The sequence below is a fragment of the Notamacropus eugenii genome, chromosome 4, assembly GCF_028372415.1.
Source record: "Notamacropus eugenii isolate mMacEug1 chromosome 4, mMacEug1.pri_v2, whole genome shotgun sequence".
Taxonomy (NCBI): domain Eukaryota; kingdom Metazoa; phylum Chordata; class Mammalia; order Diprotodontia; family Macropodidae; genus Notamacropus; species Notamacropus eugenii.
The window spans coordinates 48,118,176-48,135,736 of NC_092875.1; the positions used below are offsets into that span (position 1 = coordinate 48,118,176).

Genomic DNA, 17,561 nt, shown 5'->3' on the forward strand with positions numbered 1-17,561 from the left:
CACCCGTACATATGGCAGCAGCAGCAGCTTTGTGAGCTCTCAGCCCAGAGATGGTAAGGAGGTCAGACAACTGGTGAGAAAGAGATTACAGAAGACTTCTTGCTGGCACTGATTAGCAACTGTATTGACCATACACACTTCTGGGTCTCAGTTCCAGGGGAGATAGGAGCATTGGGAGCCTGTCACAAGGCAACATGGGCCTTTATCACAATTCTATGGCGAAGAGAACACTAGCACTGATGCCTGAAGGGGGCCAGGGGCACTTTTTGGATAAAGACCACGGTGCAGACCAGGACAGCAGTGACCATACTTTTCCCAGGATCACAACACCTTGATAGTAATAAAAACTTGCAGATCCCCCCAAACCTTGGAACAGTTAAAGCCCAACTTTGGCATAAAGTTCAAACTCAAGAAATAGGCTGAAAAATGAGCAAACAAAAAAGAATTTGACCATAAAAGGCTACTGTGGTAGCAAAGGAAACCAGTGCAAAAACTCAGAAGACAGCAACAGTGTGAAAGCAGCTATAAGTGAAGCCTCAAAGAAACATGCCTTTTTTAAAAAGTTTTGATATCCAGTTTCTATTCCCTCCCTGAGGTGTCCCAGTATATCAAGTTGATATGGGTTATGCACATGTAATCATGTAAAACATTACCATATTATTCATTTTATGTAAGAAGACTCTCAAAGAAAAAATGCCAATTGGAGCCAAGCCCAATAAGAATTCTTAGAAGAGTTGAGTTAAAGCGGTGGAGAAAAAATTGGAAAAAGAAATGAGAGTGATGAAAGGAAATTATGAAGCAAGAATTAAAAGAGCTTGGTAAAAGAGGCACTGAAGAACACACTGAAGAAAGTAACACCTTAAAAACAGAATTGACCTAAATGACAAAAGAGGCACAAAAATTCACTGGAGAAAAAACTCCTTAAAAAAGAGAATTGACCAGATGGAAATAGAGGTACTAGAATCTTGCTGAAGAAAGTAATTCCTTAAAAATTAGAATGGGACCCGTGGAAGCTAATGATTCTTCTGTAAGACAAAAAAGAAACAAGAAAAGTCAAAAGAAAGAACAAATAGAGGAAAATATAAAATATCTCATCAGAAAAGCAAGTAAACTAGAAAATAGGTGGAGAGAGAATTTAAGAATTTAGACTTCCTGAAAGCTGTCGTCAAAGAAGAAGCCTAGACGTCATCTTTCCAGAAATTATCACGCAAAACTACAGCAATAGCTTAGATTTAGGGAATAAAAGGAAGAGATCCCCAAATGAAAGCTTGCAAAACTTAATCATGTATTATTGTTATTATTCTATATATTCTATATTTATATATTACATAGTAATTATTATATTATTAATTATATAATTAGTTATGGCCAAGCTCCAGAAATCTCAGGTTAAAGTGAAAATCCTTCAACCAGCCAGAAAGAAATAATTCAGGTATTGCCACACAATCAAGATTATACAAGATTTGACCACTTCCACGTTGAAGGAGCACGAAGTTTGGAATATGATATTCCAGGAGGGAAAGGAACTAGGATTACAACCAAGAATCACCTACCAACCAAAACTGAATATAATCTGGGGGGCAGGGAGTGTCACACGGGAAATGGCCGACATTTAGTGAAGTCAGGGACTTTCAAACATTCCTAATGATAAAACCAGAGCTGAATAGAAAATTGGACATTCAAACGGAAGACTCGGGGTTAATTTTAAGGGATTTAATGAAGTTAAATTGTTTACATTCCTTTATGGGAAGATGATACATGTAACTCCTAAGAACTTTATCATTATTAGGGCAGTTAAGAAGAGCTTACATAGACAGAGGGGAGGGGTGTGAGTCAATTATATTGGAATGATCCCAGAAAAAAATGAAGAGATGATAAAGAGGTCTTTCTGACCCCTTAATTTTATTTTTCTTGAATATCATCTCATCACAGTCAATGTATACCATCAGTGTATACTCCTTCTCATTGCTTTAATATTCATAAAGACCTTAAGAGTTTCCCATGTAGGAATACAAGCAATTTAAAGTCTTCTGTTTTTTCTTTCCTGTTTACTTTTTGATATGCTTCTCTTTAGTCTTGCATTTGAGGATCAGTTTTTTTGTTCGACCCTGGTCTTTTTGTTAGTAATGCTTGATTATTCTCTATTTATTGAATGTCTCTTTTTACCCCTGAAGGATATCATGCAGTTTTTCTGGGTGTGTGGTGGCTTGGTTATAATCCTGTTCCCTGGGAGAAGGGAGGGGTGGAATGGGAAATTTTCTCACATGAAAGGTATGCAAAAAACAGCTTTCACAATGGAAGGGAAAGTGGGGAGAATGGCAGGCAGTCCTTAAATCTCATCACTCTCATCAGAAGTGAGGGGATGACTGTATATACATGTGTCTATATATTTATGCATACACACACACACACACACACACACACAGAGTTGTGTATGGAAATGTAGTTTACCCAACATGAAAATAGGAAGGGAAGGTGGGGGGTGAAAGGAATAGTAGTGATAAAAGGGAGGGTAGATTAAGGGAGGCAGTTTTAGAAGAGAAATAAACCTTTTTGGAAGGGACAAGTTAAAAACAAAGAGAAGACAGAAGAAAACAGGATATAAGGAAATACACAGTAATCATAACTCTGAATGGGATGAGCTTGTACATACCATAGAAGCAGATAAGAGAACGAATTAGAAACCAGACTCTGACAGTATGTTGTTCTTTTCTAAAACAAAAAAATACTTGAAACAGAAAGATACACAATTAAAACAAAGTCGTGGAGCAGAACTTATATGCATCCTGTAAAGTGCAAAAGGCAAGGGTAGCAGTCATGATCTCAGGCAAAGCAAAAGCGAAGATAGACCTAATTAAAAGAGATAATCAGGGAAATTACATTATGTCTGCTAAAATGTAGCACACACAATGAAGTAATAATAAAAATTTTTACAGTAAGTTTCTCTGAAGTCATTTCTCAGATATACACTGAGTATAGAACTGAGTCAAATTTATAAAAATAAGAGCCATTTCCCAATTAATAAATGGCCAAAGGATATGAACAGGCAGTTTTCAGAAGAAGTAATGAAAGCCACCTATAGTCATATGGGAAAAACAATACTCTAAATCACTGTTGATTAGAGAAAGGCAAACTAAAACAGCTCTGAAGTACCACCTCACACCTATGAGAAATGATGAATATTAGAAGGAATGAGAGAAAAATAGGTGGTTAACTAATGAATTGTTGGTGGAGTAGTGAACTCATCCAACCATTCTAGAAAACAATTTGGAATTGTGCCCAAAGGGCTAGAAAACTGTGTCCTCTTTGACTCAGCAATACCATTACTAGTTCTGTATCCCAAGTATTTATAGCAGCTGCTTTTGTGGGGCAGAGAATTGGAAATGGATGGAATGCTCATCAATCAGGGAGTTGCTGAACAAGTGATTATGTGATTATGGTGGAGTTCTATTGTGTTATGGGAAATGACAAGGGAAAGCATGGCAAGACCTATAATGATGCAAAGTGAAGCGAAAAGAACTGAGAGGTCATTGTGCGTAGTAACAGCAATGTTATAATGGTGAACATCTTTTAAAGACTTGGCCACTGTCCTCAGTACAATGATCCCACACAGTTACAAAGGACTTTGGATGAAAAAATACCATTCCAGAGAAAGAACAGATGAACTCTGAGTGCAAATTGGAGCATGATTTTCTCGCTTGCTTTATTTCTCTTGCTTTTTTAAAAATATATTTATATGTAGCTAATACGGAAATGTGTTTTGCATTATTTCATTTATGTAATTGATATTATTTGCCTTTTCAGTGAGTGTGGGAGGGAATATGGAACTCAAAATTTAAAGACAAAAAATAAATTTTTGAAAATATTTTTTTAAAAAAGAAATGATATATCTTTGCATTTAGATGAGTTGTATAGATTTTGCTAGCATTCAATTTTTGTAGTAGAAAAAAAATTTTGTACTAAAATTTGCTTGTTAAATGTGTATTATTTTATAGGTGTCGTTTTCCTTTTTCATTAAAAATCAAGTATGAGAAAACTTTATTCTACAAATTGCCCATATTTTTGTTTGTTTCCAAAGCAAAGCAAAAGCTAGAGGATCGTCTTGCAGCTGCTGCCCGAGAAAAGCTGGCGCAGGCCTCCAAGGAGTCAAAGGAGAAACAGCTTCAGGCTGAGCGGAAAAGGAAAGCTGCTCTCTTTTTACAGACTTTAAAAAACCCCATGTCAGAAGCAGAGTCTGGGAAGGTGGACGATCATCCCTTTGGCGTGGAGGTGAGCTGTGTGGAAGTCCAGTGTCTGCGTGATGTCTTTGCCGTTATTGTCAGTATCCCACCAATGTGACTGCCGCTCTCGCGGCTGGGGCCTCCACTTTCCATCCTTAACATTAGGCAGATTGAAGCTGCAGCCAAGGGACTAATAGAAGTACTTTTCAACTAGATGTGTTATATATACTTACTGTATGTGTTGCATATGTAGTACAGCCATATACTGTGTTAACCAAACATTAACTATATTGATGAAGCAGCTCATTTCATTATTAACAACAAAAACAGTTCAACTGAAGTCCAGAAAGCAGTTTGATTTTTGGTTTTTGTTTTGTTTTTTTCAACAAGCAAAAATCTGCTCCGTCCTGCTTCCCTTTCCCCATTAAAAACAAAAGACACGTCCCTGTCTTCACCCTGAGTCCGTTGCCTCAGGAGGTCAGGGTGTAGGCAGTGTGTGTCATCTCGAGCACTCTGGAATCTTGGTGGGTCACTGAATTGATCAGAACTGCTTCTCTCACATTGTTTTTGTTATTATGTAAATTTTTCTCCTGATTCTATTCACTTAACTGAGCCAAAACAGTCTCTTCCTCCTTCCTTAGTGCACTGTGCCTCTTCCACTACATTCGTGTAATATGAGCCACCTCCTTACTTTTCATTCCTTTGTTGTATATATGTGTCCTTTTCCTCTTTTTTTGAGGTCCTTGGAGATATAGACCTAGTACAGTATAGCTGAGTCGTAGAGTATATAGAGTCTGACAACTTTTTGGATGTAGTTCGAAATTAGTAAGTTTTTTTTTCAGCCCTCCTATCTGCCAGGTCCTGTGCTGTGCAGTGGAAATACAGGAACAGAAATGAAACAGCCTGTGCCCTGGAAGAGCTTCTGTTGTTATGGGAAGTGGGGGCAGAATAACATATGCACAAGTAAATATAACATGTGAAGTGCATAAGTGAAAAGCAATTTTGTGGGGAGGCCACTAACAACTGGAGGGAAGGATCAGGATGAGATGGTCCTTGAGCTTACCCCAAAGAGATATGGGGATTTCAGGAGGTGAATAATGAGGGTAGTTATTCCAGTGCACTCAGGACGACCTCTGCAAGAGGTATAGGAATGGGAAGTAGGATATCACGAGTATGGAACAGCAGATAAGCCAGTTCAGCTGCGGTGTCTCTGGAGTTTATGAGGAAACGCAACCTGTGATTATCCGGGAGAGAGATTGGGACAAGAGTATGAAGAGCTTTAAATACTAAAGGAGGTTTTCTTTTATCTTAGACACAGTAGGGAGCCACTGAAGCTTCTTGAGCGAGCAAATGAAATGATCAGACCTTTGCTGTAGAAATGTCAATTTAGCAGCAGTGTGGAGGGCTGATCTGAGAGAGGAAAGATGCAGGGAGACCAATAATTGATGGGATGCTAAAATAGAGTCATTCCATAATGGAAAGAGAAGGGGACAAATGTGACGTGTTATAGAGATGGAACCAGTAGGATTTGTCAACTGATTGAATATAGGAATGAACAAATGCATACAAAATATAGATTGAACACTTACTATGTGTTAAGTACTGTTCTAAGCACTGGAGACACAATTGAGACAGTCTCTGTCCTGAGAGAGCTTAGGGTCTAATTGGCCAGACCACACAGAGGCAAGTGCTGGCCAGGGAAGGGAGTCATCCGTATGAACAGCCTTAACTCCTCCTCCCTGTGGTCCCTGGGCCCATGTGGCCTGCTGGAGCAGGAGCAGCCCTGATGGCATGGCAGAGGAGTGACTGGAATCATAGTGGTGCCTTCAACAAAAGTTGAGAAATTAGGAGAAAGGATCTGTTTAGCCATCCTTTCCCCTAAGACTAAAACAGGGAAGCCAGAAAATGGGCCATGATGTGAGGGAATTTGAAATGGAGAATTGAGGGGAAGAGTAACTTGTGGCACATGGCTTTACTTTTTTTTTTTTCAGTAAAGTATGAGGTAAAGTCATCTGCTAAAAGGGAGGGATTCAGAATGGTTTGGCTGACTTGAGGAGAGAAAAGAAGGTTTACGGTTACAGTGGGAGGGAAATAGTTCATCAGTGAAGAATAAGCAGAAAGGATGAAATACAGCATTCAGAACCCAGTTGAAATTAGAAAGAAGGAAGGAAACATTAGAACAGAACACTATCTCTTTTGATACTTGCAACAACCCTGTGAGGTAACTAATGTTATTGTCCCCATTTTACAGTTGAGGAACTGAAGCTGATAGAAGTGAAGTGACTTACCCAGGGTCCCACAGCTAGTAAGTGTCTGCGGCCAAATTTAAACTCAGGCCTTCCTGACTCCAGGCCCAGCGCTTCATCCGTTGTGCCACCTAGCAGTAGTCAGCATGATCTCCTGACTTCTTCCACTTATGTGTGAGTAGCAGCCAGAAAGGCAGATGATGAGAGTACTCTTTTGCAGGGGGTGGGGGGATAGAAAAAGATGAGCCACAGTAGGACTCAAGAGTAGAGAACCGTTACCTGTAGTCAGGATTTAGAAGGGAGAAAAGTCAGGCCAGAACAAAGGTGGATAACCTGGGAAAGCAGGGAGTGCTGGAGGAACCGAAGGTTTCAGGTAAGAAGGAGAACAGGTTTAAGTTTAAAAACAGAAAGAAAACATAGGGGATTCTGGTTAGATAAAGGTATTCGCTATTACAAATCATAGAAGTGTTGAGGTAATGTGATGGTATACATCACTGGAGCTGAAGACGTGAGTAGACTGGCATTTGACAGGGCATAAGCATGTAATCTGGAATCCCCAAGGGTAAAGGTGGTTGGAATAGAGCCCAGCATCTTGAGAAAGGAAGGAAAATGCCCTTGGGAGCCAGGAGGGATCCGTCACCAGCATCTCCATTTACAGCAGATATTTCTGAAGTGCCTGCTGTGTGTGCAGATGCTTTGATAGGCAGCCTTCAGAGAGCTTACAGTTTGGTTGGGGATAAGGCATTGACACCGCTCTGACATGCAGCGTTGCATAATTGAATATTTTGATTACAAAGGAGACTTCGTGGAATCTCACTGTGAGCTGGGTAAGAAAGGGTAGAGGTTACATGATTGCTTACCCACGCTGCTTCAGAAGTTTCTGGAGAAGTTTTTAGGAGCTGGTGTTTTGTGGTAGTTTGTGTGCAGATGCCCTATTCAGTGTTCCATACATCTTAATGACTGGTAAAAGATTGTTGCCTTTGCTAGGATAATGAGCAGAATGAGCAGTTACAGCTTTCTTTTTAGAGTTAATATTAAATTTTTAACTAACCTATTTTTGTGTAAAATGTTACTGAAAACTTATCTAACCAGGGAAAATAACCAAAATAAAACAGTTTTAATTCTTTGTCAATGATACCACATTGTGTTTTGTTAATATCATATTTATTTAGTCAGTAGTCATAAATGAATTTTCATTTTTCAGTTTGGTTTCCTGTTTTTCGAGAACAATACTGATGCTTTGACATTCAGAGTATCAAGATTAAGTAACATATCTTCTCCAACTCCAGGACATTAAAATGAGATAGTCTGGGAATTTTTTCCATTGCTTACAAGATATTTTATTTCCCTTTGATGACTAACTAAAAGGTAGTTAAAATATTTTTAAAAGAGATTAGATGTGTATTAAATGTAATAGCTTATTGTGTTTATAGATATAATCTTGAACTCTGATCTCAGTTACACATTTTTGTTATCTGTGATCTTTGAGTTTAAAACTGACAAACCACCTTGCTGCTCAGAGATACAGAGGAAAATAGCATGTGGGCCAGTAACTGAAGAGGATAAAATGAAATTACCAGACTCAGAGTTTTGTGACAAGTGCTACATTTGGAGTCTCAGGTTCAGATCTCAATTCTGCTATTTATTGGCTGTGTGACCTTAAACAAGATAACTAGCCTTTCTGGACCCCAGTTTCTTCATCTTGGAAGTGAGAAGGTTGAATAGTTCTAAATCTATTTCTAAATCTGTCATTCTTTGTCCACTATTAGAAACTAATTAAAATAATGTTCCATCTTCTCATCTTGCTGAGTCTTCAATTTTTAGAGCTTTTTGCTGTTTTGTAATTTGAAGCAATCCAACTTTTCTTTTTAAACTATATTCCAAAATATCAAGGGGCCCCTTGAGCTTAGAAGCATTTTTGTGACCTACCTATTTTTTTAAATGACAAAAGATAATAGAAAATGACCAGACTTTCATTTCGGGGCATAATTATCTTCATATCAGTAAATCATTACAATAAAACTATGGCACTTTAATATTCCAGAATGACTGAAGAAGCTAGTACTCAGAATTGAAATCAATCAAAGACCACTTTGCATTTAAACTGAAATTTAGAATGAATTATGGTTGCTAAACTTAGATAGGGTGTTAAGTGGAAAAAACAGTGCTGCTTCTGAGGCAAGAGATAAAAATAACATTTCTGATCATTTCCAAACAGCTTTTTGAAAGAAAATAGTCTTAACAATTATCAGTGGATACAGGGTGTTTTGACATCTGTAGTAGCAATAATCCTACATTCATTTTATAATCCAGAGCTATCATTAACTAGCTCTAAAAACCCCAAGAGGAGGGTCTCTAAAACATGACATTTTGTTGTTATTCACTTGTTTCCGTTGTGTCCAACTCTTCATGGCCCCATTTGAGGTTTCCTTGACAGAGATACTGGAGTGGTTTGCCATTTCCTTCTCCAACTCATTTGATGTATGAGGAAACCGAAGCAAATGGGGTGAAGTGACTTGCCCAGGGTCACCCAGATAGGAAGTGTCTGAGACAGTATTTAAACTCAGGTCTTCCTGACTCCAAGCCTTACTCCACTGCACCACCAGCTGCCCTAAAAATTATGACACAGATGACACCAAAACACGTTACTGAGTGAGGGCATCATGAGATTTTCAACGGTCTTTATGAAGTTATTAGAATCTGAAATGTGGCAGCACGTCCTTGTTTTCAGATAATTCATGCTGCTTCTTTGAGAATTGTCTCTGGCTCTGATACATAATCCTTAACTTGTGATAATGACCAGAATTGACCATACACAAATATGTGTGCCTGTGTACATGTGAGCACACGTGAATGCACATGCATGTCTCAATAAACGTTCCTAGAATACTGAAATAAAGGGGAACAGAAATTAATGGGATTGTGTAGAGATATGGGGCCTCTCTTTCATCTCAAATTACCATCTCATGATTCTTGAGTACAACCCTCTTCTCCATGAATTTCCATGGCAGGATCCATTCATCCCCCAATACAAAGGCACTTGCCTGTCTTGAGCCATTTGTGTCCTGTTTCCATTTATCTCTGTTCTGTTCCTTTGTATTTCATTGGTTTAATAGTTTTAAAGGATGATTTCTGAGTGTAGTAGAACCTATGCTTGAGATTCTTTTACATTATGTTTTTGTTGAATTTTAACCACAACTCATTTCATTTCTTTATTTTAGTTATCTAATTTTTCCCCATGCTCCCCTGTGTTTTCCAGTCTTGTTACAGCAGCATGTCTCCTTTTGTACAATACTTAATGTCTGACTTCACCCGTCTTTATAGTTCCCTGAAAGTAAACCTTATTTTGAAATGTTTTTTTAAAAAGAGAAATTTTTTGCTTGTTTTAAAAAATCATTTGGATAACTGTTCTGGATATTTAATCACAGATTGTAACTGATAAAATATGCCCACAGAAATGTAATGTTAGTAACAGATGGTGATAAATATCTTTAATTGCCTCTGAACAAAAATACTTGTAATTAAGTTGAAAGTTGCTATAATTAATACACAAACTCTAAAATATTTTTAGTTTAATACTCTTTGAGGTTATATATTACCCTTGACTTCAGACAAATCCAGTGATAGAAATTCTGTACACCCAATGGACTCATATAACCATAGTACTTTACGGCTATAAGGGACCTTAAAGTTTCATCTGGTAATTATCTTTTTATTCTACAGATTTAGAAATCGAGGGCTATAAAGGTAAAGGGCTTTGCAACCAGTTAGTGGTAGAGCTGGTACTGAGCCCAGCCCTATCCACTTCACCATAGTTCTTCTCAAATACAAAGTCACCAGCCTCACTTTCTCCTGCAGAGCCAGCTAGGTCCAGTGGTGAGATAGAGATCCGGATAACTGGGAATGGATGCAGTGGGAGACCTTGGCCTTTTTAAGCTAGTCTTTAATGGATCTCAGTTTGACTGAGGCAACACCCATTCATTCAGTGGTTAAGGCTAGGTAAGAAAAGAGGCAGAGACAATTGAGATTGGACAGTATTTTCAAGATGTAGTTTCTGGTTGTTCTCAATGAAAACTTGATGGTGTACTTATTGGGAATTTTTCTTTTCTTAATTTTCACAATTCTGTAACATCAGTTGATCATCCTTCTTTGTTATCTCAGGAGGCAATAGTTTGGAATATTTCAGCTGTGGAAACCAGTCCTGAAAGCAGTGTCCTACCTAATATTGCAGTCGTTTATGTTAGAGGAAAAATGTACCCATGACAGCCTGTAGTTGTAGATAGTTTATTTAATATAGCAAGTCTGTTCCCAGGTTTCCAGGTTTGTGTCTTATAATTGTTTAGGTAATAAAAACTTATCTCAAGAAATGTTGGTAGAGAGCCAACTCTGACAGGTTCTCTCATGCTAGAAAGGATTTGAACACAGGCCTGTCAAAAGCTATTCGTTCTAAAATTAATCTTGTTGAGTCTTACCATTCAGTTATTTTGCTGATGATAGAGCGTTATCCTCTTCTGAGTTTGTGTCTTGTGTTTCCCTGGCTTCACAATATTTCTCTGCATTTCTCTTTTGGTATTTTCTTCTTCATTCTTCCGATCTGACTTCCTGAGTTGGGACTTTGTGTTGTGCCTAGCCTCTTTACCCTTCTGTAGGAAATGGTGGGGATTTCTTTTATACTGATTGGCATTATCTGGGGTCTAGGTCATAATGCGATCTAAGACATCACTGTTCTCTCTATCTGAACCACTTAAGCTTCTGATAACTGGTTCAGGATCAGGGACGTAGAACAACATAGCTATAGACTGTAGTCTCCGTGTCCTGCATATGTAGCTTCAGGCACTTGATACTGTGCTCCTGAGCCAGGCTTTTCTAGATGGCTCTTTATGCAGACCTCAGCTGCATTTACCATAGTTTCTCCTTGGATTTCGTCCTCATTTTCTATTCTGGTATTCCTTTTTTTTTTTTCTTTTTAATCCTGTGAAGAGAACTGGACTGTTTGTTCTGCTTTCCATCTTGGGGAAAGTCTCTGGTCAGGTTTTTTAACTACAACAACTCATGAAGCCATCTACTAAGGTTTACACCTTACAAGGGATTGCCATCTCCTGTAGAGGAGAGGATACCTACAATGATGAGAACCCAGATCTTCTCGGTTATTGAAGTAAGCATTTAAGTGCAGATAATTGTAGATCCAACTCAAGTTTTAAAAAAGGAAATGGTGATGGAGAAAACAATTAAGTATTTATTGAGCACCTACCATAGTTAGTTAAGCTGATGTTAGTGTAGGAAATTGGGAGAAAATGAAAATAATAAATACATCTATCAGCTTTCATAATAACTCAAAAAAGTCTTTCATGTGTAATAATAATGACTTACCTGTGAAGTGTCTGGAAGCGTTAATAAAATACATAGCCGGTTTTTTGGGGGGGTTCATCCATAAGAAAATGACTTGATAATTTAATGAAGTTTCACAATGACAGAAAAACTTGATAGAAGTCTGGAGTTTTCATGTTTAATCCTATTTTGTAGTTAATTTGGTATTTCTTGATAAATACATACATTTCTTTTTTCAAATAAGAGTTAATCTGCTTTTCGGCACTTAATTTTTCACAGTAGGAAAGTTTTTATTGCTTACCTGTTGACAAATACCATAATGTAATGGGAGGATAAATAAATATGATTTGCTGTTATAAGTTTTACAGTATCTCACTGTTCTCTTCGGAAGTTAGACTTTGTTATTACAGTCTTCTTTTTCTGCTGATTTTTATTTTAGTCATTTTCATTTAGGCATTAAAACTGCTTCTTGACAAAGTAGCTCAGACTGTCTCTGGAAGAATAATTTGCCATTGGTCAATACCTATAGCAATTATCATGCCCTCCTACAAGCCTCTCAGACAGTTTCTTATTGATTAGTTTTCTTTTGAGAGTTCAGACAGATGCCTTAGGAAGCCAAAGAAAAGGTGTTAGACTAGAGTCTCAAGCACCACCATTTAACTTGTTTTGGGACGTACTCACATACGAAATTTAGATTAGCAGTTAAACTCAAAATATCTTAAAATAAGCACAGTTCAGCATTTAAATTGAGTGAGAGACATTTTCTTAAACATTTTAGATTATTTTCTGAAGGCCCTTTTTTGGGAGAGCAGGGAACCAGGAAATCAAACAATTTGACTACATAGAGGTGTGTTTTCAAGCAGTGCGCTGAAGGCAAGCTAATGAGTTCAGTTTTGGATGTGTTGAGTTTAAGATGTCCAATAGACATTGTCCTGGTTATCTTCATTTTTATTTTGCATCGATTCCTACAAATCTTCCAGGGGCTTTTCTGAAACCATCCCCTTTATCATTTCTTATACCACAATACCATAACTTGTTTCCCCAGATGATGGGCATCTCCTCCGTTTCCAATTCTTTACCACCACAAAAACAGCTTCTATAGATATTTTTGGACATATGGGTCCTTTTCGTCTTTCTTTCATCTCTTTGGAGTACAGACCTAGTAGTAGTATTGCTAGGTCAAAGGGTCGAATAGAGGGGGTTTTTTTGTGTTTTTTTGCGCATAATTCCAAATTGCTTTCCAGAATAGTTGAACTAGTTACCAGCTCCACTAACCATGCATTTAAGTACATGTTTTCCCACAGCTCCGTCAGCATTTGTCATTCTCCTTTTTTGTTAACTTAGCCAGTCTTAGGCATCCGCTGTTACCTCAGAGTTGTTTTCATTTTTATTTGTCTAATAGTGATTTCTAATTTTTTTATGTGGCTCTTGATAGCTTGGCTTTCTTCCTCTGAGAACTGCTTGTTCATATCCTTTGACCATTTATCATTTGGGGAATGACTTTTATTCTTTTTTTTTTCCCAGAAAACATATGATTTGAAAGTTGATGAAACAATACAACATAGTTAACATGGCTAATGGCACATAGCAATAGTTCAGTTTCCCAGCCATGCAGGACTAGGTTCAAACAACACAATGAATTTTTTTTACAGTTCAAAAAATTGTATTTTTACATTAAGTCAGGTACAATTAAACTTAGATGGCTCACGATAGACTTGTTTTGAAAAAGGGAGATTTACATGTCACCGAGATAAACAAGAAAACTGAAACATGAACCATACAGATCAGTGCTAACTAAACAGTTACCAACATTAAGTTCCTGGTATCCCAGTAATCCATTCTCAGTGTCCATTTAAACACTTTTTGAATCCCAGATTTCTCATGTAGTTATCTGATACCTAAATATCTTTTCTTTGACAATAGGTTTTATTCATGGGACAGTTCAAAAAGGGAATTCTGATTTGTCTGGTTCAGATCTAGAAGTTCCCAGATACTTCTGACAATATAAATTAGTACAGTTACTTAAAATTTGTTCTCTATTTTTGAAATTTCAGAAAATTTCGGATTATATTATTTGCTGTTTCTGTCCTTACCTAAATCTTGTACCTGGAATAAGAATCTTTTAAAATGTGAGGGTTCAACCCTAAAATGGACTCATCTGACGTTTCAATTATTGGACAGATATTTTAACAGACAAGAAATAATTTCTTTTACCTCTATCTTGTACAAATTTTATGCAAAAATCCAAATTTGAGATCTTATTATCAAAAGCATGACAAATTTTAGAAGCCAATCATATATATCTGTATATGATTCTTAGAGGAATCAATCTGATCCTGTTGTTTTTCCTCAAAATTTGCTATTTTATTTAATTAGACATCTATCACATTACATCTTTGTCTTATTACATGATCTAATCATTTCCTCAATGTTATCTCTATATTTTATTTATTTTTATTTGGCCAAGAATATAGGTTAAAATTGTAAGCTATTAATTCCTGAATCCCATTTTAGTGACTCAGAAATGTTCCAATTCCCATTTATTATTTGATAGACTTAGTATTGTACTTATAGAACTTCTTAATTATAAAGATTTGCTATAAAAGAAAAAGAGGGACAGTGTTGACAGAAGGAAAGGATTTCCTTAGTTCTGGTTGATTCCAGGAATAACCCATTATCTGACATGTGATTGTGAGGTCACCAGGTGCTGAAAACAGGGCTTAGGAGTAATCAGGTGGGGAATTTCCTTTTTGAGAAAGGAAATAGCACATTTGGGAAATAGAGTTAGGAAGGTCCTACCTAGGATATGTCAAAGGTCATCTTCAAAACCTTAGCCTACAACACATGTCAGTTGGCTTTATGACAACTTAGACAACTATTCCTGTAATCAGAACTTTAAACAATAGTAAATTGCAGTTCCAGTCTTATATAGCAAATAAATATTGGCTGGTATCATTCGGATAGGGCCATCTCAGATTTGATTGTTATTAATTATCAAATCAAGTTACATAATTTTTTCTGTCTTCTTAAAATACTTCCTCACACTTTAAACCATCTGAAACTGACACAGAAGTACCCTGAACAACTATCTACAAGCAAGAGGGGTTTAGATAACCCACATTTGTTCCCAAACCTTATCTACTTTTCATAGTTTCAATCACAACTTAATTTATCTTTACATTTTGGCCATAAGACAAGTTAGCTCATAAGTTATTACCTTTTACTAGCACAACTGTACTGGAATCCTATTCCAGCTTAAACAAAGCAAAGAGGTTAATGACTAATCTTACAGTTTGATGGAATCATGTCTTTGTTTCACACGTTGTTATTCTTCCCTAATTATACTCACTCTGGAAGAATGAGATAATTCAAGAATTAAATCTTTTACATATAATAAACTCAAGCGCGAACTTTAACTCTGACTTAGGCCACAGAATGACTACAAATTCAGATCAAAACAGCTTAATTTAACCCTAAATTATTTTGAAATTTTAGTAGGCCTTCAGAGAATCACACATGATTTTTCAAAACATTTCTTCTAAAAGTATTTCCCTTTCTTAAAAACAGTTTAAAATTTACTCTGATGTGTTCACTAAACTCTTATGAAGAAAACTAGTTGGAAACTTTTAAAATGCTTGATATCTCCTTTTTTTTTCTTAAGCAAAAATAAACCTTTAAAATTGGAATTCATTAAAACTGAGTTATTACAAAAATGTTCTCAAGTAATATAAATTTCCCAAGTATTATAACAAACTGAATTCTTAATTATTGCAGAATCCCTAGATATAAGAGACTGACTCACAGAAAAACACTGTTGCTTTTAAAATCTTTTTGAACAATGGGAACATCTTAAGGTGAGTCTTAAGTAGTTTACATAAATTTCTGCACATGTTCTAATTTCAGATAAAAATAATATTAGATTTCCCAGTAAGATTACACAAAAGGGCTCACATGTTTTGCTGGTCACTTGCTGTTGACCATAGAAATTTGTTATAGAAGGAAAAAAGTAGGGACATGTGACATACCAAATATGACAGGATAAAACAACCTTTACTCTGTTTGAATTCAGATAAGATTCTTTCAATATCTATTTCATAGCCAGACTCAGGAATAGTCAAGTGTGACACATTCCTTTTTAAAGGAACACAATAGGGAAACTGAGCCAGGGGGATCCCATCCTAGATTGAGTCTAGAATTGTCCCCTCAATCACATTCCCTCTGAGTAGCTCGTGGCATTTGTCTCAGATATTGATTTAAAGCAAGCAACTATACCCAAATTCAAACTCAAAACAAAAATAGTTATGGTCCCAAATGCCTTTACCTTAAACGGCAAGTCTCACTAATTGCAGCTTAGAGCCGGATACAGTTATTCCCACTCTCATGGAGCTACAATAAGCAATAAAGATTTACCAGGACTCACATACGTGAGGGATTCCATTTAACATCTTCCTTCTCAAATTTAAAACTTGTTCTGATGTAAAAGCTAATTGTTAAAAATCCTTCCTATTTATTACAGCTTCTGAGCAAGTCACATTTATTGTTAGGAGCTACATAAAACAAGTTCCTTTCCTAGGACTGATGATCTTAAACCACATAAATGGGAGGACTATTCTGAATGAACAGAAGGAATTTAAATAAAGTTTTCACTCCATTCCCTCCTTTCCATCCACAAGAATCACTTAACAATTTTAGGATTCAGCATTAAAACATCCCAAATAACTTAGTTAACAGTCCTACAAGTTCATAGCCAAATAGCCAAATTGTTTAGCTTTAACTTTTGTTTTTAACAGACAAAAATGAAAATACTTGGTTTTCTAAATGGCAATTACAAAACATTTTAAGACAAAGTTAGCAGGACTGATAAAGTAACACAACTGGTGTTGCACAATTTTCCCAACATCTTTTAGTTTCAACAAATTCAGATTAAAAACTGCTTTGTGTAACACCCAGATTACAGGGGTCTCTCAGTTTTTACAATCTAAGAGGAACTCAGAAATACAATCTTAGAAATATAGTTTTAACGCAACAATAAATTCAGATAATATCCTTTACATTTCCAGAAATTCTTGATCTTATTACTTTTAGCAATTAAAACCACTTTGAAGTTAACAATTGTGTTAGAGATAATAATGTTGTATGTAACATATACCAGTCATTACATTAAGCATTTTACAATCATTTTATCCTTTTGATCCCATAACAACAATCATAATTATTTTTACAAATCAGAAAACGAGTCAAACAGAGATAAAATACTTTTTGCAACTGAACAGAGAAGTGAAGCTTACCAAGAGCAGAGAAACTGATGTCCCAGTGGTGATTTTTGCAGGCAGAGTTTAGAGAATGCTTGCTACAGGCCTGATTCTTCCACGTTTCCCAGCCCCCCACAGCAGCAGAAGGCAGTATGCAGCTGCTGGGACAGGGTGGGTGGAATGTCCAGGACCTAGGTGGCATTTCCAAGCTTTACCGAGAAAGGTGGGCTACCTACAGTCTTAGGAATTATTTCAAATGGTCAGTTCCTGAAATTTTTTTTTTATGATCAATCTCACAACATACAAATCTGCTAAAATGATTTTACCTCAGATGATCTAACTTTCCATTGTGATTCCAGGTTGGCCAGACCGGAACAACAAGAAAAAGTGCTAAAATTCTGTTTGTCTATTTCCCTAGCTGCAGCCCTTGAAGTCTGGCTGCTTGCATTTAAATCTTACAAGATAACAGACTTATTCGCAGCACACACGATAGGGACAGGGACATACACCAACAG

The 17,561-nt window shown here is 36.7% G+C and overlaps 1 protein-coding gene across 6 annotated transcripts in view; it reads left to right on the plus strand.

Moving 5' to 3' along the window:
* The window catches only part of SFSWAP (splicing factor SWAP), a 120,052-nt gene that overhangs the window by 74,029 nt on the left and 28,462 nt on the right, over window positions 1-17,561 (plus strand). For all 6 annotated transcript variants that reach the window (XM_072600756.1, XM_072600755.1, XM_072600757.1 and 3 more), the window contains one exon: window positions 4,079-4,269. In XM_072600756.1, coding sequence (XP_072456857.1) covers window positions 4,079-4,269 — 191 coding nt within the window. The remainder of the gene's footprint in view (window positions 1-4,078; window positions 4,270-17,561) is intronic.